The sequence below is a fragment of the Vigna radiata genome, chromosome 6 (genome assembly GCF_000741045.1).
Source record: "Vigna radiata var. radiata cultivar VC1973A chromosome 6, Vradiata_ver6, whole genome shotgun sequence".
NCBI classification, from domain to species: Eukaryota; Viridiplantae; Streptophyta; class Magnoliopsida; order Fabales; family Fabaceae; genus Vigna; species Vigna radiata.
Window position 1 is genome coordinate 33,637,607 of NC_028356.1, and position 21,164 is coordinate 33,658,770.

The 21,164-nt window shown below is 30.8% G+C and overlaps 2 protein-coding genes across 6 annotated transcripts; one reads left to right on the top strand and one right to left on the bottom strand.

The window, feature by feature from the left end:
* Window positions 1–1,442: 1,442 nt before the first annotated feature.
* On the bottom strand, window positions 1,443–4,441 carry LOC106764217 (calcineurin B-like protein 10). Of its 4 annotated transcripts, none has more exons than XM_014648462.2 (9): window positions 4,190–4,441; window positions 3,866–4,034; window positions 3,505–3,587; window positions 3,053–3,112; window positions 2,728–2,836; window positions 2,582–2,634; window positions 2,207–2,287; window positions 2,054–2,116; window positions 1,443–1,680 (listed from the first exon to the last, which is right to left on the bottom strand). In XM_014648462.2, exons 1-9 carry the CDS (start codon window positions 4,259–4,261, stop codon window positions 1,624–1,626), a joined length of 747 nt encoding a protein of 248 aa, XP_014503948.1. In that variant the 5' UTR covers window positions 4,262–4,441; the 3' UTR covers window positions 1,443–1,623. The 4 variants fall into 4 exon arrangements, with proteins under 4 accessions (XP_014503948.1, XP_022637448.1, XP_014503947.1 ...); XM_022781727.1 differs by having other exon boundaries at window positions 2,004–2,116; window positions 3,866–4,024; window positions 4,190–4,437; XM_014648461.2 differs by having other exon boundaries at window positions 2,004–2,116; window positions 4,190–4,437.
* Window positions 4,442–11,529: 7,088 nt separating this feature from the next.
* LOC106765315 (histone deacetylase 2) lies at window positions 11,530–17,548 on the top strand. 2 transcript variants are annotated; one of them, XM_022782498.1, is made up of 13 exons: window positions 11,530–11,879; window positions 11,951–12,006; window positions 12,112–12,229; window positions 12,723–12,785; window positions 13,078–13,146; window positions 13,217–13,383; window positions 13,452–13,516; window positions 13,598–13,644; window positions 15,065–15,205; window positions 15,304–15,354; window positions 15,733–15,819; window positions 16,233–16,320; window positions 17,164–17,548. In XM_022782498.1, exons 1-13 carry the CDS (start codon window positions 11,622–11,624, stop codon window positions 17,262–17,264), a joined length of 1,311 nt encoding a protein of 436 aa, XP_022638219.1. In that variant the 5' UTR covers window positions 11,530–11,621; the 3' UTR covers window positions 17,265–17,548. The 2 variants fall into 2 exon arrangements, with proteins under 2 accessions (XP_022638219.1, XP_014505377.1); XM_014649891.2 differs by having other exon boundaries at window positions 11,533–11,879; window positions 15,161–15,205.
* Window positions 17,549–21,164: the final 3,616 nt, after the last annotated feature.

A 21,164-nucleotide genomic window follows, 5' to 3' on the forward strand; every position in this document is an offset into this window, starting at 1 on the left:
TTGTGTTTTTTTATAACATATATCAATAGTATGACAATTTTTGTTACAATAGGTGCAAATTTTATGTGAGGAAGAAGATGTGTTGTTTCTTTTCAAATATCTGTTTTCTTGGTTAGAAAACCCTCCTTTTTAAAGCATGTATTTTCAAAGTGACCAACATGATTGCAATAGATACACGTAATGGTATTATTAGTATGAGTGTAAGAACTATTATGCTAAATAATAGTCAAGATGTGTCCTTCCATAAGTTGATGTTCTTATTGAAGAATAAGAGAAAAAATCTTTGAAATGAGTGGATAGGCTTTAGAAGAAAATTATGAGACTTAATATTTGAGAATTGATAATTCAATCCTCTTAACAATTGCATAACTCTATCTTCACATTTGCATTGTTTGACAATTGAGGAAGTATTACATGTACATTTTTTACATACACACATAGGATCTAGGCAAAAATTATTCATCTCATCTTATAAAACTTGTAAACGAGTGAAGTAATATGTAACCAATAGATCTCCTTGTGAAAGAGTGGTAGCCGCCATATGAAGATCTAAAATTCTTGCAAGATCTCTCTATGAAAATTTGTTCTTGAGGTCATTCCATATATTGAGAGTTTGGTCCATCCATACGATGCTTTCACATATCAAAGGTGAGATAGAATGAATCAGTTATAGAATCACCATGTTATTGTAGGAATACCAAGCAGGAAAAGGAACATGTGTTTTGTCAAGTTAGGATGTCATGTCAAGAATGAATTCAACCTTATTCTTTGCTGAGAGTTCGATGACCAAGAGTGGTAGTTACTTGTATTAAGAAGAAACAAGAGAGGTAGTTGGTTTTCATTGAGACGTAAATGCATGTATGTAATAGTTTAGTTGCTTATATTTGTTCCATAACCAAGATATTAAGACAAAGAAAGAAAAAGAATAATGATCAAGAAAAAGAAAAAGAAGAAAAGAAGACAAGAAGAAAAGAAATAAATAAAACAAGCGTACAGCGTACATAGCTCTTCTAGAAAAGCTCTGACACCATAATGAAGTATTAGACTACCATGATAAAACGAAAGGTGAAGAAAAACAAAAACAAAAAAAAAAAGAAAAGGCAAAAAACTTGAATATTATTAAAAAAAACTAAAAAGGTATATGTGTATACAGTATCTAATTCTATGTAAACTTATATAGAATAAGAAGAAAAAAATAAAAAAAACGATGATAACGACTGTAAAAGCTCTAAGCAATATGTAGTCGAACTATGCTGTCGAGTTTTGTCAAGCTATATATCAAACTTTGCCGAACTATATTGTCAAGCTATACCAAGCTATATTTTCGAACTTATCATGATATTTCAGTGTCAATGTAAAATGAAGTCTAACACTAAAATAATTATTACAAGAAAATTTCCAAAATCTTTAATCACACTTTTAAATAATTATAATATCCGTCTGTATCTTTTAAAAATCATATTATAGTGTGAACACATTACTCTAATAACTTATTCTCAATACATTATAATGCAAAAACCACTTTCTAATGCATAACTAATATATATAATTATCCACATATAGTTTCTATTATATAATTTATTTCTAATACACATTGATGCCAAGATAACAAAAGCATGGCCTTCAAGTTTCTGCCTCCTTTATTTGAAAAGAAAACTTGGAAACACAATGGTGATATCCCTGATAAATTACAAAGTGACATAGTTAGTTACACTTTCAAAAAGCATCAGGTGAGAGTAATCACAAAGAAAAATGATATTTTGACATCAATTTTTTAACATCATTTTGATACTGCACAAGTGTCAAAATGTGATTGGACGATTTCAAATTAAAAAAAAACTTTGATTAATATGTCCTTGTTTCAGTTTTTTTAATTTGAAATCGTCCAACCACATTTTGACACGTGCGCAGTGTCAAAATAGTGTCACAAATTGGTGTCAAAATATCATTTTCCAATCAAGAAATCACAAAAGAGAAGGATCACAATGTTTTATAATTCATACTTCAAGTAAGGAAGTGTCATGTTCATCAAGAGGGATGGATTTTCACTCACAAAAGCTTTCCAATCTTCTTTACTGATTTTACCATCACTGTCCTTATCCACATCAGCAATTGTCTGAAAAAAGAAAAAAGAGTTTTGAATGTCCTATAATTAGCATGTTTCATATTGAAGCTAACTTTTCATGTTTGGTTAGAAAGTAATAACCTTGTCCAGGATAGCTTCAAGAAGATCATCAGGAAGATTCATGTCTGATTCAATCAAAATGGCTACAACCATTTGCTTCACCTAATTAAAACCATGTAGTTCCTTGATTATATTTCATGTAGTTTTCAGTTATAGTTATAATAACAGTAGTATATGTTAATCTCACCTTGTATGTTTGTTAAAGACCTCCTATAAGATGTTATAATAGTTATTTCTAACTATAAATAATTAATAAATTAAATGGTTCTGGATTACACTCGTTTATCAAGGAAAATTATGTAGAAAATACTTTTTTGTTCTAATTAAAGATCACCATAATTATTATAAGGAAATGCATGAACAATTAATAAATTTATACCACAAAAGTACACTTACTTCATCTCTTCCGATAAATCCAGTTTGGTTGAGGTCATAGAGCTTAAATGCAACTACAAGATGTCATTAAGGGACAAAGATTAGATGTGAAGAAAAATTTTAATTTCATTTAATGAAGCAAAAAATTCTCTTCAGTTTGAACATACAATCAATCTTTTCATCTATGGGGGCATATGGATGGAAAACACTGAGAGCAAGGACAAATTCGTCAAACTCAATTACACCATTTCTTTTTTGGTCAAAAACATCAAAAACCTGAAAAATGATCAATTTTTATTCAAAATTATGTAATGTACATAATTTAAGATTTTAAATTGTACAATTTCATGGTTACAATAACTGGAATATGTGAATATTTTTTAAGTATTAAGCATTTTCATTAGTTATGTAAGCATTCTATTATGCTTATTTTTGTTAATTAAGAATTTAAGTATAAGATTAAACATTTTTTATAACACGGAAATTGCTTACTCGATCTAGGAAAAAATATTTTCCATTTGGGGTCTGAAACAATGCCAATTGAAGCTCCTCCTACCATAGAAAAATCATACTATAAGATCAATATTATTGCATCATTGGCCAAAAATCCTCAACATAAATGTTTGGTAGATGATAGTTTATGCTCCTATTTAATGATTTTTGTAAGAAATCAATTTATTATAATTTTGGTTCCCATTTGGGGAGGGGTACGATTACAATAATCTAAGGTTTTTCACAATATATTTTAGAATTTTATTATTTATTTTAAAAAACATAGGAAAAATACATTGATAAATTTTCCTCCATTCCATCTACAAAGTAATACCAAAAACACAAAAGAAGTCCATGCAAAATTGATGTTAAAAGTAAATGAAATACAGTGCATCTCAAATAGAAGCAAAATATTAGAAAGAAAAAGCAAGAAAATGGAAAATGAAAGTTACCTTGTGAATAAAACCATCATCGATTAGAGAGCTGCTTAACCTTTTAAACAACACATGCAATGCCTCCACTTCCTTAATTGTGACTGCATTATCAACATTATTACCACAAGTGGTTTATTTAATTTCTTCAAAAATTAGCATATATATGTAAATTGATGTTAAATTAAAAATTTCTTCAAAATTTATGAAACCAAACATAAAATGTAAAAACTTATAAGAACTAAATAAACAGTTTAGCTAATTGATTGATTATCGGGTGAAAATATTATTTTTAAAATAAAAATGTTTTCTATTTTCGATGAAGGAACTATTTAATTAAATAAACTTAGTAAACCCATATAAATAAAGGTTAATTCTTTACATCTTGTTGAAGCAGCAAGGGTTGCGAAATCCTCAGCAGTGTACGGACAACGTTTGTTCTTCTGCACAACGCTGTTTGAGCAATAACCCAAACAACCTGCGACAGCCAGCATCAATGGCATCAACGCTGCACACAGGCGTTCCATTATTGTCCTTGAATCTGACAAACCCTATTCCAAGTTAAAACCACCATGAAAATGGTGACTCATACAAAATGAAAACGAGTGAAACGTATACGTAACAAGATTTTTCAGAGAACTTAAAGAGAAAATACATTAATGATTCCAAACATGCACCAACCTTGGTGATTAGATGAAAAACTTACATGGGAATCCGAGGTCATGATGTGTTTTGTTGTTGTTGTTGTGTCTATGGCTGGACTAGAAATGGAACTCATGGTTCTCAGTTTTAAGCATTCTTTTTGAGTTTTTTGGATCACTCTGGTGTGGGTGTGGCTATGTTATGATTATGTGATAGATATTTCGCTGTGGCCCCAACACAAACCTTACCACTTTTGTTTCAAAACAAGTTTTACATGATGAGCTTCCTGACATATCATCATCAATGTTTAGTTTTAAATACTCGTACAATCATACACTTTTATAAATAGAATACAAAAATAAAATATCATAAAAGTATTTTTTTATTTAAAAAAAAAATAGTATCATAAAAAATTTAGGTGCGTCTAGTAACATTTTTTTCTTTTGTTTTTATTGGTGATTAAGAATTCAACACCAAAATGTAACTGCCAATTACTAAGCTATGTTCATTTGAAAATAATTTACTGTGTGTAAGAAGAAATGTAAAGATGAATTTCATATTATCTGTATGTTCGCTTGTAAAGATTTGCGTATATTAGCGTGAATTTGCAGGATATTTCAATTTTTCAATCTCTTATCTATGCAGAGATTTGGAAGGATTTATCAACATTTACAATTTCATCCTCTTAAATACAGTGTATTTGTTGAAATAATTTATAGAATGAAATAATAATAATAATAATAATAATAATAATAATAGTAATAATAATAATAATAATAATTAACATTAATTTTTTATTCTTTATAAATATTTTTACAATTAAATATAACATTAACAATTATTATTTTATATTATTTTAATAGGTAGGGACATTTTGGTAATCTTTAATTTTTACCTATTAAATAATTTTTTTATCTATCACATCAATCAAATCTTATACTAATTCTCACAAACTTTACTTCCAAATTCATTCTCAATTATCCACAAATTCACTCAAAAAAACAACAAAAAAATTATCCTCAAATCTATTCAAATCATCTCCCCTAAATCATCTCCCTCAAAATGCAAAAGTAAACAGCCTAAGTTACATTCAACCTATTTTTAGATGATTTTAAGGAGTGATTTTTTTCCTCATCTGGAACTTTTAATCTAATTATTCTATCAGCACATCATGTAGGTGGTAGGTGGGCTGTTGGTATTTAAGTTTGAGTGCAATTCTAACATTTGATAGAAACAAGAAAAATAAATATTATATCAAAATTCATAACCTATTTTAAGATTTTGGGTTGAGGTTTTATTCTTATTGTGTTTTCAGATGAATTATTTCTATAAAAAAACTCATCAAAAATATTAAAGTTAAAGATTAGCCTTGATCAATTTATATAAATAAACGATAGTATAAAAGAAATATTTTTGATTGAGAAATAAAATTTTGCTTCAAAATTTTAAATTAGACTTAGTGTTAATCTTTTATATGAATTAAAATACAAAATTTAATTATTGATGTATCTTTTCAATAAATTCCTTTTTTCGAATATCATCATAAGACTCTTTTTTTTTTTTACACCTATTTAATCAATAGTTAGTAATTATCTTAGTAGATCCTAAAGTGAAACGTGTGGTACTGATTTTGTCACTTATTTCTCAAATCTTATAATATCATGATTATAAGTAATCATATTTTTAAGACATTAACCCTAGTTATCATGAGTAAAGTTAAGATAATGCTCTGATATATCTCAATCTATTAAGTCTTAAATTGAAAGTTTTCAATAGATTAGACTTAAACCAACTTTTTTTATTCTTTTTTATAATGAACCTGTTAAGTCCCTCAACAGTTTCTTCAGAGTTCCTCAATTTAAGTGCTATGAAATGAAGATATGTAAATATCAACCGTTGGTAGCATTCTTACTTTTAAATAATTAGATTTTTTATTTAAAGTGTCATTACCTTATTAAATGTAAGAATTGGAAAATGTAGTGTTTTAATTTGTATTACTAATTTCATATCTTAAAAAATTTTATTAGAACTTTTGTATTTTATCCAAATAAAATTTAAGTAAAAAATTAATTAACCTATAAGAAGTAATATAATAAAGTAAAATAAAAAATAATATTTAATATATTAGAAAAAAATAAAAACGTTATTTTCTTAAAATATTGTAACATCTCATTTAATAATTTAAATTATTAAACAAAATATTAGAAATTAAAATATTAGAAAGAAAATAGATACAATTGTTCAGAGTAATAATAAATTTAAAATTTTATGTATAGAGATCATCCGAATTAAACAAGTTTTTCTAAAAATAAAAACATAAATGTACCAAAAAATCTAGATAAAGAAAATAAAACATCAAGGTCACTTTGTAACATCATTGACCTCCACCAAAAGCACGTCGACAGTCGTCTTCTTCTCGTATCAATAGATGATCATTGCAAATAGATAAACAACATAAAAAGAAGGTAGGATAAGCTAGTGTTCAGAAAGAAACATCATAAAACAATTAAAATATATGTCATATTAGTTCAACATATACATACAATTTACTATGGATTCAATATTTAGATGACATATGTATTCAATATAAGTGTTCACTTTTAATAGTGTTTATACTATGCAAAGTCCTAAAGAGGGATTATCACTCTACTATTCACGAGATCAATCTTTTCATTCCTAAACGAATAAAATCTAGTTAAAGATCTCATATTATTCTCTTCTCATTCTATTCATCTCATATGAGTTAAATAGTAGGTAGAATATCATTATACCCACTTTTAGAACTTTCATATCTCAAAGCATACAAAATAAACCAAAACATAAAATTTCTTTGAAATTCTATGAACAACTAAATCACACATTCACATATTAAATTGTCATATATATATATATATATATATATATATATATATATATATATATATTAACTATACTCACCAATGCATAACAACCAAAGAAAACAACCAAGAACATGAAAATTTAAACTAACACTAAAAAAAGAAAATTGTTATTCAATGGAGGTTTTTTCTTCCAATTTACAAGGGGTTTATCCTCCACAAATAAATTTACAGGTTAGATGATCCTAGTATTAAATTTATATTATAGAGATTATTTTTAAGGGTTTTAACCTATAGTAACTTGTTTTATAGAGGTTTGAAACTTTTTTTATTTATAATTACTCTCCTATATTCATAATATTTTAATTTAATGAATTTCTTTTGTAATAAAAAATAAGTAAAATATATAAAACCGTAAAGTACAATAAAATTAATTTTATTGATAATTTAAGATAATGTACTTTCAATTAAAATTACAATGTAAATATAAAAATTACATAGTATTTAAGAAACATTTTAAAATTGACTAAAAAAATCTAATATAGTAAAAAACAACTAAATCAAACTAACATTGATAACTTAAACAAAAGTCACTGTAAAACATTATCTTGCTTCAATTTCAACTTCGTCTTGCTTCAGTTTCAACTTTTTGAAACCAATTTTCTGGTACTTTACTATTTGGTAGGTCCTTAGAATCATAAATGTCACAAATGCAATAAAATTATATGAGATGAAGTGGTAATGTTTACCTCTTGAAGCCCCTTTTTTATTATTTCTCCCCTTCTATCCCAGACTGTTTGATTTATTCCTTCCTTTCCCTTATCTTCTGTTTAATTATTCTTTTCTTTTCTGTCCTCTTTTAATGGTTTCCCCCCATTTGGTATTTATTTGAAGGAAAATAAAATTTTAACACCATTGCTTTACACCATTTTGACATTGTACACATGTCGAAATGTGGTCGGACGATTTCAAATTAAAAAAATAAACTTTGGTTTTTTTTTTTCCAAACATACCTTTGTCTCAACTTTTTTAATTTGAAATCGTTCAATTACATTTTGACACGTGTGCAGTGTCAAAATAATATCAAAAAATAGTGTTAAAATATCATTTTCCTTATTTGAATCCTTCTCCGAAGAAAGTGAACATGAGTCTTCCTGTGTAGCTCGTGGTCCTTCAGTTTGGATGCCCGTGATCCCCTTTCCAAGAAATAAAACAAGCAAAGTATGGTTAAATTATTCATGATTTGTGGGTTGATGGATAATCTGCAAGTGAAAAATGTCCATTCGCTCGCACCAGAATCTTTTCGTTTTATTATTTACTTTTTAATTAATGTTAATGTTAATCTTATTGTAACTTACGTTCAACTATGCAAGTGATTATATAATCATATAATACACACATAATATAACTTAACATACATTTATATTTTCTTAGATGACAAATCAAACTTTTCGTTTTTGAAGTTTTGCAATATCGAATTAAAATTATTTGCATAACACTTGAAACTTGGATTTTAAATACGCTCTCCAAGTCAACATTTAAAATTAAAATTGAGTTATTTATATAAGTTTGGTTCACAAACTTAAATTTTATACTACTATGCTATACATTCAAGTAGCTCGGACACTAAGTTGAGTTACGTGTATGAAGTTCAAATCCAATACTTAGTTTTGATCGTTGAACTAGTTTTCATGATTGATACTTTAAAATTTTTAAATTTGATTATAAATTATTTAATTAAGATTTTTTATTAATCAAACATATTTATCAAGTGTTATAGTATACGTGAACAAAAGATTAAAAAAAGAGACAAGTAAAAAAGAAACTAATTACCAATGACTAAAATTGGTATTCCTTATATCTTTATTGTTAAAAAAAAAAAGTTAAATATGATTTTTGTCTTTTGACTTTAAGTGAAAATTGTTATTAGTCTCTTTTCATAATTTTGACTTAATTTAGTTTCCTAACTTTAAAAATGTATGAATTTAGTATGAATAAAGAACTAAAATTCATACATTTCTAAATTTGTAAATTAAATTAAACTAAAATTTTAAGAAAGAACTAGTTCCAATTTTCATTAAAAATTAAGGGAGAAAAACATATTTAATTCTAAAAAAATAGAAAACACATACAAAGTGTCTGCCATAAAAAACTCGTTAAAATATTACTAATAGATAAAGTTGTATTATTTATTTATTATGTATTTATCATATTATCAATACCTATATAATCTTAAAGTGAAGAAACCCTTCTCGATTAGAAGGGATTAAATGTCTCATGTTAGAAAGAGGATATTTCAAATAAGAAGATATATTAAATTTTAAAAACAAAATAGCATCTCAATCATGTGATATTATTTAATCTTGGAAGAACACTTCATTTTGATTAATTTTCAATTTATCAATGTTTCTTTTATATAAAACTAAAACTAAAACTAAAAGATTCATTAAATATTAACGTGAGGTAGAAAAATAATAAAATGTAATAAATTGTAGACTTAGTTTCATTATTTTTCATTTTTAATTTATATTTTCTTATAACTTTTGTCTTCATCTGTTATTTTCTATTTTCCCTTTTTAAATATTACAAACTGTATAAAAATTACGCCTTAAAGATATAATTTCCTGCTACTCCCTGAAATAAGGTTTACTGCATATAAGTTAGATTTAGGTAAAAAGCTCTTTTTGGTTCCAGTTTTGGTTGGGAAAATTCGAAATGGTCTCTGTGTTGATTTTGTGTTCAATTTCGTCCCAAAGAACGAATTTTATGTTCAATTCGGTCCTTTTCAGTAACTTCGTTAAAATTGTTAACGACAACGTGTCCAGATGTGCAACTGCTGGATGAGGTGTCAGTTTTTTGCTGACTAAGAATCCTTTTCAGTTGGAATTAGGATTTTTTAAAAAATTTAGAAGGGCAAAGTGGGAAAAAAAAGAAAGACTTTCTTCTTCCTCTAAAATCCTAATTCCTCTACCATTCTTCTTCTTAGTATTGAGAATATGAATGGGTTTAACTATTCTATTTATTCTTCCAAAATCGGGTTATGGTTAAGTGGGTTGTGCCACCGCTGCTGAATCTGTTCCTACAAAAAAAGCAAGAACAGTGGATAAAACCATTTTCCATACGCATGAGACATGTGCATCAGTTTGGAGTGAGGTTTGTGTCCTTTATTCCAATGGCACTCAATATCACTGCGGTGACTGCCAATATCTTAGAACACTCTTTGCCCCATGACAATTGAGGGTCTGGTGTTCTTGTTTTGGTTGACATCATGTTGCCTGACGTGATTTTGTTGAGCCCCTTTTACGAAGGATCTTGAGAACCACAAGACATTATTTATGACCATGGGCTTGCCACAAGAGTACGTTACTAACCACGATCAAACTCTGAAACAAAGGAATTGCTTCTTGAAGTTAAGAAATGAAGGAAACTGTCAAATGCAGGAGGAAGCTTAGTCAATGGTGAATAGAAAAGAGAAGAGAAGGACATCGACAATAATGGATCTAATAGGGACAAGGAAGAACAACTCTGCCCAAAATTAGGGTTCAGATTTGGGGAAAAGGGCACATGAACTGGAATTGGAAAATGCTGGAGGCTGCCATGGTGGTTCCCGTTTCTGCTTTTGGGTTTGTTTTCTGCAGGTGCGAGATGCGACGGTGATGGAGGTGTGATGGTGATGGAGGTGCGAGGGTGATGGAGGTGCGATGGTGATGGAGGTGTGGCGGTGATGGAGGTGCGACGGTGATGGAGGTGCGAGGTGCGATGGTTGCTGACGGCGTGCGAGGAAGAAGATGATGGACGGTGGTCGGTCGTCGGCGGTTGGGGTTTGGGTAATGGTAGAGGAATTAGGGTTTCAGAGGAAGAAGAAAGTCTTTCTTTTTTTCCCACTTTGTCCTTCTAAATTTTTAAAAAAATCCTAATTCCAATTGAAAAGGATTCCCAGTTAGCAAAAAACTAACACCTCACTCAGCAATTGCATATTTGGACACGTTGTCGTTAACAATTTTAACGGAGTTACTGAAAAGGACCGAATTGAACATAAAATTCGTTCTTTGGAACGAAATTGAACACAAAATCAACACAGGGACCATTTCGAATTTTCCCAATCAAAACTGGGACCAAATAGAGCTTTTAACCTTAGATTTAAAATATCTAGATTTCTTTATTGTATAAATTATTTATTTACTCTTTGTAACATGAAACAGAAAAAAAAAATAGAGAGGATAATTCTGCATAATTATTTAAATTTGTCTCGACTTTAATAAAAAGTTTAAATTTTCATATTAACTATTGAACAATATGAATATTAATATTCAATTTTTTAAATTAAATATAAAAACGAGATATTTATGTGTCTATATTTCTGTCATACATGTTTCAATATTTATCCATCTTCTCTTGCTTGTCTTTATTTTAAATTATTAAGACACATTTAATTTATTTATTAAGTGATATATTTTTACATTTTTTATTATTTAATTAATATTTTAAATATTGAAAAGGCGGTACAAACGATGGATATATATGAGTATATTTATTCCGCCATAAAAATAAAAATGAAAAAAAAAATTGATATGTGTTGAATATACTGAATTTTTAGTCTAGTTGTCATTCGTTCAGGGTGTTGAGCAATTCGATTATCGGTCCATTTTCGGTTCATGCATGAAAATTATCAACCGAGTATCCGAGTTTAGCAAGGTGACTGAGTTAGTTTTCGACGATTCTCGAAATTTTATCTCGGAAATCGCTACTGAGTTGACTCGTTGTTTCGGTGGCTTGGCCAATTTGAATCAAAACCTCTTCCATTATCGATCACCACCGTCGCTGTCGATGTCGTCTTATTCCGAGAACGACGCCGAGGCTCTCCGGCGCAAGCGCATCCTCTCCAGCAAGCTCTACTTCGACGTGTCCCCGTCCAAGGTAAGCGAGTTCCGTGCACTCGCATTCTTGGCGCGTTGAGTGTTTACGCCTTCGGTTTTTGACTAATTCAGGTTCCGCTAATCTACTCCGAATCCTATGACATATCATTTCTCGGCATAGAGAAACTGTAAGCATTTTCTTCGCATTAACATCTTTTTTCTGAAGCTGTGATTTGAATTGAATTGATTGTGAATAGTGTGAGGAGTTTGTAACTGTTTGACGATTGTTGCAGGCATCCGTTTGATTCGTCGAAGTGGGGACGCATTTGCCGATTCCTCGTTTCGTTTGGCATTCTCGACAAAGAAAGCATCGTTGAGCCTCTCGAAGCTTCCAAGGATGATCTTCTAGTGGTAAGCGCTATCTTATACTTAATTAGGAAGTCCTTGTTTGGATAAACATTTTGGTGAACACTTGAAGAAGAATAAAGTGAAAAGCAAAGTGAATTACATGTCTCAAAATCAACTAATGTGCTTTAATTTTTGGAGAAGTTACATAAGGAGGTTTCTATAATGTTTAAGTTTATAAGTTGAGTTTAATTAACTACAAGTGAACAAGTTAAAATCAACTTATGTTCGTCAATTTTTGGAGAAGTTGGATAAGAGAGTTCATATGATATTGAAGTGCATAAGTTGATATTAGTTAATGAGATAATATATCTTATTTTATCTTCTTTTTGTAAGTGTTAATAGAGAAATTTAACTAAATCTGGACTTAAATTGTAGGAAATTGTGCATGTATGTTCTAATCACTTGTATAGCTGCAACAAACAATATATATGATTGAAACTGATGTAATTTAAGCAACATGTCTAGTTCTAACTCTGTTTCCTTCTTTCCTTTAAAGGTTCACACAGAATTGTATCTGAATAGCCTGAAGGGGAGTTCAAAAGTTGCTATGATAGTTGAGGTATTTTGCATTCCCTTGTGGCACGAGGTAGCCATTTCTTTTGTTGGTGATACTTATTATTCCTTTTTATTCTTTAACCGTGGAAATCTTATATGGTGTCTAAAAATTGGTTTAAAAATTTATCTTGTCTTTTAGAATAGAAAGCTGTATGATTGTGCTGGGGTTCTTTATTATATTTGCTTTTGTTATTTAGTACTGGAGTTCTGTGTGATAACTGGTATGTGGTTGCTGAGGCTTTATATAGTTGATGCATCATGATGGATTATTTACCGAGATGAATTACTAAATATAGGTCCCTCCCGTGGCATTAATTCCCAATTGTCTTGTGCAACAAAAAGTTCTTTTCCCATTCAAGAAGCAGGTAAGTTAACTGTGCTATTTAGTCTGTTTAGCACTCGGAAAATCTGATCTTGCTCCTAATCTAATGACAGGTTGGAGGAACTGTACTGGCTGCAAAACTTGCAAAGGAGAGAGGATGGGCCATTAATGTGGGAGGGGGGTTTCATCACTGCTCTGCAGAAAAAGGAGGTGGATTCTGTGTTTATGCAGATATTTCTCTTTGCATCCACTTTGCTTTTGTTCAGTTGAATATATCAAGGTACTATCCTATTGCAAGTTAGAGTATCCTGTTATTGCTCGTGCAAAATTTGATTGCGAATTTTTCAGGGTGATGATCATTGATCTTGATGCACATCAAGGAAACGGTCATGAAATGGACTTTGCCTACGATAGTAATGTCCAAAAAAAAATTACTCTAGTGTTTGGTGTCTTATCTTTTAGGGTTTTTACTAATAGGGACTTTGTCATGGCAGGCCGAGTCTATATTTTGGATATGTACAATCCTGGAATCTATCCTTTGGTAATCTTACTCCTTGATATGTTTTACATATTTTTTCTTCCTGTCTAGTATTTTGAACTGATTTTCTCTGTTTCTCTTTTCACATGTCTTATCTATTCAACATTGCTGGCTGGCATCTGACATGTCGCAGTGTCCTGTTATATTGTACATTTGAATTGTCAAGTCCTTTTTGTGGAATGAAGGGTGAATTTTTCTGTGTATATCATTGTGGAGTGCATGAAAGCATATATTGCAGTTTCGTTTCTACATTCCATTGGTAAAAAGAGTGAGTGTTTGTACATCAGGAAGATTGCTGTCTCGTGAGTTGGTGATAATGTGTTCTAACCACTGAACATTATTTCCACTTGTTGGGATAAGTTTGAAAATAATGTCTCTCTCCAGATCAGACATGGTTGGAGTCTCATTCACTAGGTGTTGCTTTTAATAAACAAAAATATAATCCTTTTTCTACTGAGTGGGGAATAAGAACCTTAAGCAAATCACATCACAAAAGCTAATCATTGTAATTGGATAGCCTAAGGCCCAACAAACCTCACACTAGAATTTCATACCTCCAATGTGGGAGTCAAGTCTCATGCTTGCAACTGGATCCTAATATCCCACCATGAGTCGCACCTCCAACACCAATGCAAGTTGGTTGTGTTCTAGCCATTTAACTAGTCCCAGACAAACATTGCAATATCAGCATTACCAACCCCACTAACTGATTGCGGCTAAAAGATATCGTCAAGAACTCGTGATAAGAAAATTGGTAGGACCGGACCACAAAAACTTTGCGATTGTAGTAGGAGAACCCAAAGCCTTGTAAACTCCACACCAAAATTCTGTGCTTCCTGTGTGGACTTGAGTCCCATTTCTTGCAATTGGATGCTAACAGTGGATCAGTAACATGGGTCAAATGAGGCTTTTGAATTATAAAAACTAAATTTTCGAAAGTCCATTTAGATCTAGGTTTTTTTTTTATTTATTTAATGATTTCTCGTTAACAATTGTGTGGTCATACCTGTGTTTGTGGGGGGTAGGGTAATTTCCATAGAACTTCATTTGTTGGGCCAATCTTGATATTTGTACTAGTTATTGGGGCCTCCTTTACTAACCTTGTTCACACTTGCGAAATCCAGTGGTGAAAACCTATTCAAATATAGGAAAAGCACTCAAGCTAAAGCATGCTAATATTTTCTCTGTTTGCATCTGCAATTGATTTGTAAATGAAGTATGCAGGAAGCCATAAAATGATTTGGCTAATAAACTTATTGAAAAGGGTTCAGCAATACATTAATGCCTGTTGTTTTCTAAATAATAATGCCTCATCGTGATGTTGGAAGTATGTTTCTTCTGATTATTGGAAAAAGGGTCTAAATTGTGTGAGGATAGATGGTCCATTGTCAACTGCTAATTAATATTTGCGTTTACTTTAAAGTACGCATATATTCTGATACAGTGGTCACAATTTTATGACCTTGAGACCAACTTATATCAATTCCTTGCTGCCATCCCTTTATACCTTCTATATCAGGATTACGAGGCGAGAAACTACATAAATCAGCAAGTTGAAGTAAAGGTATATATATAAACTATCAGTTAAACCTTAATCATATTTTGTTTTCTGATATTTCTCTTTAAGATTCTGTAACTTGTATGTTTCCCCTGAACTTTTAGAGTGGGACACTTACAGAAGAGTACCTGCAAAAATTAGACGAAGCACTAGAGGTATCTTATATTATCATTGCAGACTTGTAATTCTCTAATATTATTGGCTTGATAGATAGGATTATGTGTAGCTGTGTATACTTTTACATTTCTATAACCTATCCAAGTCCAATTATATTGACTGTTCATTTGGTGCATGGTGTTTATCTTACCGGTCCCTGTATTTTGATTTTTAAAATAAAGGAAAGAGACCTGTATCTTTACTTCCCAATCTCAACCCTTCCCTTCCCATTTAGTTTCCTTCCAGCCTTTCCCCTTTACTCTTAACTTCCAATCATACCCATACCACGCCACAGGATTGTTTACCTGGTGAAGAAGGCATACTAACATTCAAGCTCTTATGGCTAACTTTTGATTTTCATGTCAATTTGATTCAAGGTTGCTGGGCGTAGGTTTAACCCTGAGTTGGTAATTTATAATGCTGGAACCGACATCCTACAAGGAGATCCGTTAGGAAGGTTGGAGGTAATGTCATTCTTGAATTTGCTTTATTGCAGTAAAATATCACGTCTGAACTCAAATATAAACAGAATTAACCACTTTCACACTGATTAAGAATAGTAATAAAGAGTTACTTTTACTAAATTACCTCAGTTGTATTTATCAAGGGTGATACCTAGATATAAAGATAAGGGTATTTTTGAAATAGTAAATTGGATTGGGTTGTGCTAGTTGAAATTTTGCTATAATTAGGTCCACCAATCGTGAGATTTTTTTGCTTATATTTTAGTGCAAAGGGAGTGTACGTTTATATTAACTTTAGTTGCCTCGTCATTTCCTCTTATACGTATATGAAAATAACGGTCATTATTCTGAGTTAGTGTGTTAGTTAACTACCACTCAGCATACGCAGTGCTTGTGCTATTTTATATACACAGATCAGCCCCGAAGGAATTGCCCTTAGAGATGAAAAAGTTTTCCGGTTTGCTCGTGAGAAGAACATTCCCATCGTCATGCTCACTTCAGGTTTGCTATTGTTTCCCTCCCTATCATATATATGGTGGTTGCTTTGGCCTTTTTTGTGCAAAGGAAACTCACCTAACAAGGACCTAGTCTAATATTACTAACTTCTTTTAGTTTCTAGTTTGTGCATTTTTCTTTACTTTTTGCAAGCATCTTCTTATGTTAAAGAAAGTAATATGAGGGAAACCTGAAATTAGCCCTTGTTTTGTCTAACTTCTAAGTGTTTATCTTCTTAAGTATGACCACATGCCCATCTATGCAATTTTTTTTTTAAAATACTATTTTTTAGCGATTTATTTCAGACCGAGGTCCTAACTTTCATATAGAATGACTGAAAAGCCTTGTTGTCGTCACGCTTATAACCATCTATATCAAAAGATTCTTTGTTCACCTAAATGTGATCAATTAATAATATTTGATGACATGAAAATATGACAAATCAGAGCTTGCACTTAATAAATTATTAGACATTATCATTTTTGGATGTTTTTGTTTAAACCTTCCCGATTATTTTATTCAACATTAGTTTGCTTGGAAAACCGTTGGGATGCAGTTAAAAGCGTCAAATCGTGTTTTCCAAGAGTAAAAGAGTATAAGTTATGTGGGGTTTTTTTGTTGAGATGAGATGTGAAACAACCACACTAAAATTTTCTCCAGTTTGCTTAATGGAGGTGGGTTCTTTATAACTAATTATAGAAAATGGCAATATTCTCTTTATAACTAATTATAGAAAATGACAATATTCTCGACCCATCCATGTCACAAATCCTTTTTAGAAACTTCAACTATTTTCTTTTCGTATTGTTTGTTTTATCAAATTTTCTTTATTTGTCACTCCATTTACAGGTGGCTACATGAAATCTAGTGCTAGAGTGATTGCAGATTCAATAATCAATCTTTCTAATAAATGCTTGATAGAAGCGGGTGGAGCTCCAAAGTCTGCGTGAAGTGCTCCTGCACTTTTACGTTATGAGATTTCCCGTGGTTTACAGATCATCAAATGGCCCATTACGAGAGTATAGTGTTTGGGTATATTATGTGTTCTTTTATAGGAAACTTTAGTGTATGGTGTTTGATATAAAAAAAATAACTTAAATAGTTGTAATATGTCCATGAAATAGTTGTATATTGATAGAAAAGAAGATAAATGAGTTGTACTGTATGTGATGTACGTGCTTGTGAACATAATGGTGATCACGTGGGTATAATATATATGTATCCCTGTATCCTACCTACTTCATCTTCTGTTCGAGATGAATGCAGAGAAACTTTACATCGAATTCAGTAAAATATGACACTTTAATTAATGTGGTAAGTGGAAAATGACTGCTTCGAAACTTTGGGTGCGGATTTTCATCTCATTAATACTCTCTCGGGTAGATAGGAAAAGCACTGAGAAAGTAAAAGCAAAAGAAAAATATAGGTAAGCAATAATTTGTGCAATATTTTGCATATTTGTAAGCAATATACCTTCAAATTCGTTCATTGATGGCTCAGACAATATTCCTCTAATTTGGATTTCTCTCAAGACAAGAGGCTCCCAGTCAAAGTTCCCAAAAACCACAAAATTTTCTTCTGCCTTCCTTCCCTTTCATTAAATCTTACCCACTAGCTTTTTTCTCAATTATAGTCATCTGTGATGCAACGTGGCTGGATTTTCCTCACAGACGCAGCAAATTTTGAGAGTTTTGAATTGAGTAAATATTTAAAAATGGGGGAATTTTACTAATTTTATGAATATGAATCTAAAATTATGTAGGTTGTTTTTGGATAAGAGGAAAAGTCCTGTAGCTTAAATATAACTGATTTTCATCGAGATGGTTTTAGTATTTAAATTAAAATAATATAAAGTTTACACAATTTGATTCTAACTAAATGTGTAAAGTTTAAATGAAATTATAATATAGTCATATTAACAGATGACTTTAGTTCAGAATATAAAAATAAATAATTAAAATGACTTCATTTTTATCAATCAGAAATAGTGAATAATTAACAAAATATTATTTTTAGTTCAGAATATAAAAATGAATAATTAAAATGGCTTCTTTTTTCATTCAGAAATAGTGTATAATTAACAAGGTTTCATTTTTAGATATTTAAAATTGTGTCATGTTGAATGGGTGGTGCAGAAAGTGGTTGTTTATTATCTATACTTAAATTATGGTTTTTTCCTGCTATTATATATAAAGGATAAATGTGAGGTCCAGAGCATTTCTGTCTGAGTATGTTATTAATTACATACTAATGTATAAATTTTGATGGAAAGGAAAAATTATCCTTTATTTATTGTAATAATATAATTTTATTCTAAAAATAGATTTTAAACTTAGCATAAAATAATTTTTCAGTCTTCATAAAATTAGCACTCTTAAAATATGTTTTCATGCTTTCTTACTCTAAAATTTCAGAAAATGGTATTTTCGAAGTGGTGGTAGTCTAAAACCGTGATACTTGATTTTTCTAATATTAAACAGTTTTATTATAAATAGTTGTACTATAAATGGGTTTCAAGATCTTAAAACGTATCATCTCTCTAGAAACTACTCTTCTAGAGTTTTCTACCCTCTCTTTAAGAATTTTAACTCTTAAGTCATCTATTTGACAATCATGAGGTGTCTAGTCGATCACGGCGTGAAGACCTACAAATCCAACCAATCAATTTTTGTTTTAGAGTAAGTAAGTTTCTACTCATTTTCTTACCTCTTTCTTTCGATCAATAATCATGCATGGAAACTGTTATGCATGTATCACTTAGCTCTCTTTTCTTATTCTTGGTGAATTTAGAGTTTTGAAAACTTTGTTCGTTCCCAACTTGGTACCTCGTAGGTTCGTTTAGGAATTTCTTGCGTTTCAAGCGACCAACGAGACGTTTCTGCGGGTTAAGCTGTTATTTTGAAGTACGGGAAGTTAGACCTTATCTTAATTGTATTTGCAGTGTAAATTTAGTAATTTTATAAATTTTAGATGTTTTAGTAAAAAATTAGTATGTTTGGGTAAATTTGACGTATGTTAAATCGGTGTTTTGATGATATGGTGTTATTGTAATTGGTATGAGGATGTGTTTGTTGTTGCATATTGTTTTAATTGTGTATGATGAGGATATTTTATGGTTTGAAACAAAATTCAAGTGGTTGTGAGAGTATTAATCAAGTTACTTAGATTTTAAGTTTAAAAGGTGGAGTTTTGGGTAGTGAAATTTAGAAAAAGGTATGGGAATGTTATGGAATCTGTTTTAGTACTGTCATAAGGTAATTTAGAACTTGTTAGGAGGGTTAGATGGTTAAGAAAATTGTGTGTAATGAAAAAGGTAGTATATAAGGGTGGTTTTCAAGTGTTTTTGGTGTAAAAAGAGAGTGTTGAATAGGGAAATGTTGAGGTAAGTGGTCTGCACAATTTTGGATAGTTAGAGGTATGTTATCATACCTATTAGGACTTCTGTTATGAAAGTGTAAAATATTGAGATTTAATAGGTGAAATTTTGAATAAGGGGTTGGTTGGGTAAAATAGATGTGTGGTAATTGTTTCGATGTTATTTTGGACTTGTGAGATTCAAACCAGTAAAAATCTGGAGTATTGTGCAAGAGAGGGTTATGAGGGTGGATTTGCATGATTTTGGGTCTAAATAAGGGGTATTGAGTAGTGAAATTCCAAGGGAGTGGGTCTAGGGTAAATTGATGAGTTTAGGGTCTGTTGTTGAGTCATTTAAGACTTGTCCATACCTTTAGTTTGAAGAGTTTTGGCTTAGAAAGTGTAGATTTGAGTTTTGGTACTTTTGAAGTTGTCATATGGGTTTAATGCACAAAGTTCGGATCTAATGATCAAAGTGGTACCTTGTTTTAGTTATAAACGTGTTTTCATATCAATTCTGGTGTGTAAGAAACCCTTTTAATCTCAGAACAAGTCTCAAGTGCATCAAAGTCCATGAAAACAATGTGTTGTCAACTGATATGGCATTGAAGGGAAGTTTCTAGCACTAAGCGGTAGCTTCTTAGCGTTGAGCGCTACCACAACAGTTTTAGTTTCTTTTTCAGGTTTTGGAAATACCAAATTTAGGGCTTCGGGTATCAGTTTTAGATGTTCTTTAGGTCATTTTGGGGGGTTTTGGAACCTTCCACAGCTGTTGGTGAGGGTTTTAAAGTTGCTTTCCTTGCCTAAGTGGCAGTATCATGTTGCTATGAAGAAAATGGTTATTTTGTGATTTCTGATGACTTGTATGATTGTTTTTATTTCTTTCATGTATTGGTATTCAATGTGAAAGCATATGAACATATGTATGATTTCAAATGGTTTTCAAGGTTGGAAAAGATAATTTCAAGGAGGATTCATGTGTATAAATAGTATAAATTGTAAGAAGCCGATATGGGGTTATCCTGACACTTTAATGATCATTCATGCTTAATTAGAGAATGATGAATCATGTCGTGAGAGGAGCAACAGATCCTAGCCTGGGGGCCTTTCTTCATGGTGGTGTTTTAAGGACTAACCTCGTGTGGCAGTTTTGAGTGAGTCAGTTGTTCCACCACGCAAGTGCAAAACCTTTCATGACTCGACATTTATACTATATTTTAAAGGGTTTAGTCAAGTCTGAGTCAGTGGTGTGAACATGAAAGATGTTTTGGATATGTGTGAATGGTGGGAGATGTTCTACTAATTGTGTGATTGAAATTGTATGTTGAATTTTCTTTTTTTCATGTTAAGTTATTTTATCACTAGCTTACTCTTGCTTCTTTTGTTTTATGTGTCTGTGCTGTTTTTTCTTTTGCAATGATCACCTTAACCGGTGTGAGCTTAAGAAGGAGATATATTTTCAATTGCTTTAACAGTTGGTTGAGAGAGAAGCAACA

Coding starts and splice junctions, on each gene's coding strand:
- LOC106764217 (XM_014648461.2), bottom strand. CDS start 4,261: ATGAGTTCCATTTCTAGTCCAGCCATAGACACAACAACAACAACAAAA. Junction 2,635..2,727: donor CATAGATGAAAAGATTGATT/GTATGTTCAAAC, acceptor GACATCTTGTAG/TTGCATTTAAGCTCTATGAC. Junction 2,117..2,206: donor TTGAAGCTATCCTGGACAAG/GTTATTACTTTC, acceptor TTCTTTTTTCAG/ACAATTGCTGATGTGGATAA.
- LOC106765315 (XM_022782498.1), top strand. CDS start 11,622: ATGAAAATTATCAACCGAGTATCCGAGTTTAGCAAGGTGACTGAGTTA. Junction 13,645..15,064: donor ATCCTGGAATCTATCCTTTG/GTAATCTTACTC, acceptor TTTACTTTAAAG/TACGCATATATTCTGATACA. Junction 16,321..17,163: donor CATCGTCATGCTCACTTCAG/GTTTGCTATTGT, acceptor CTCCATTTACAG/GTGGCTACATGAAATCTAGT.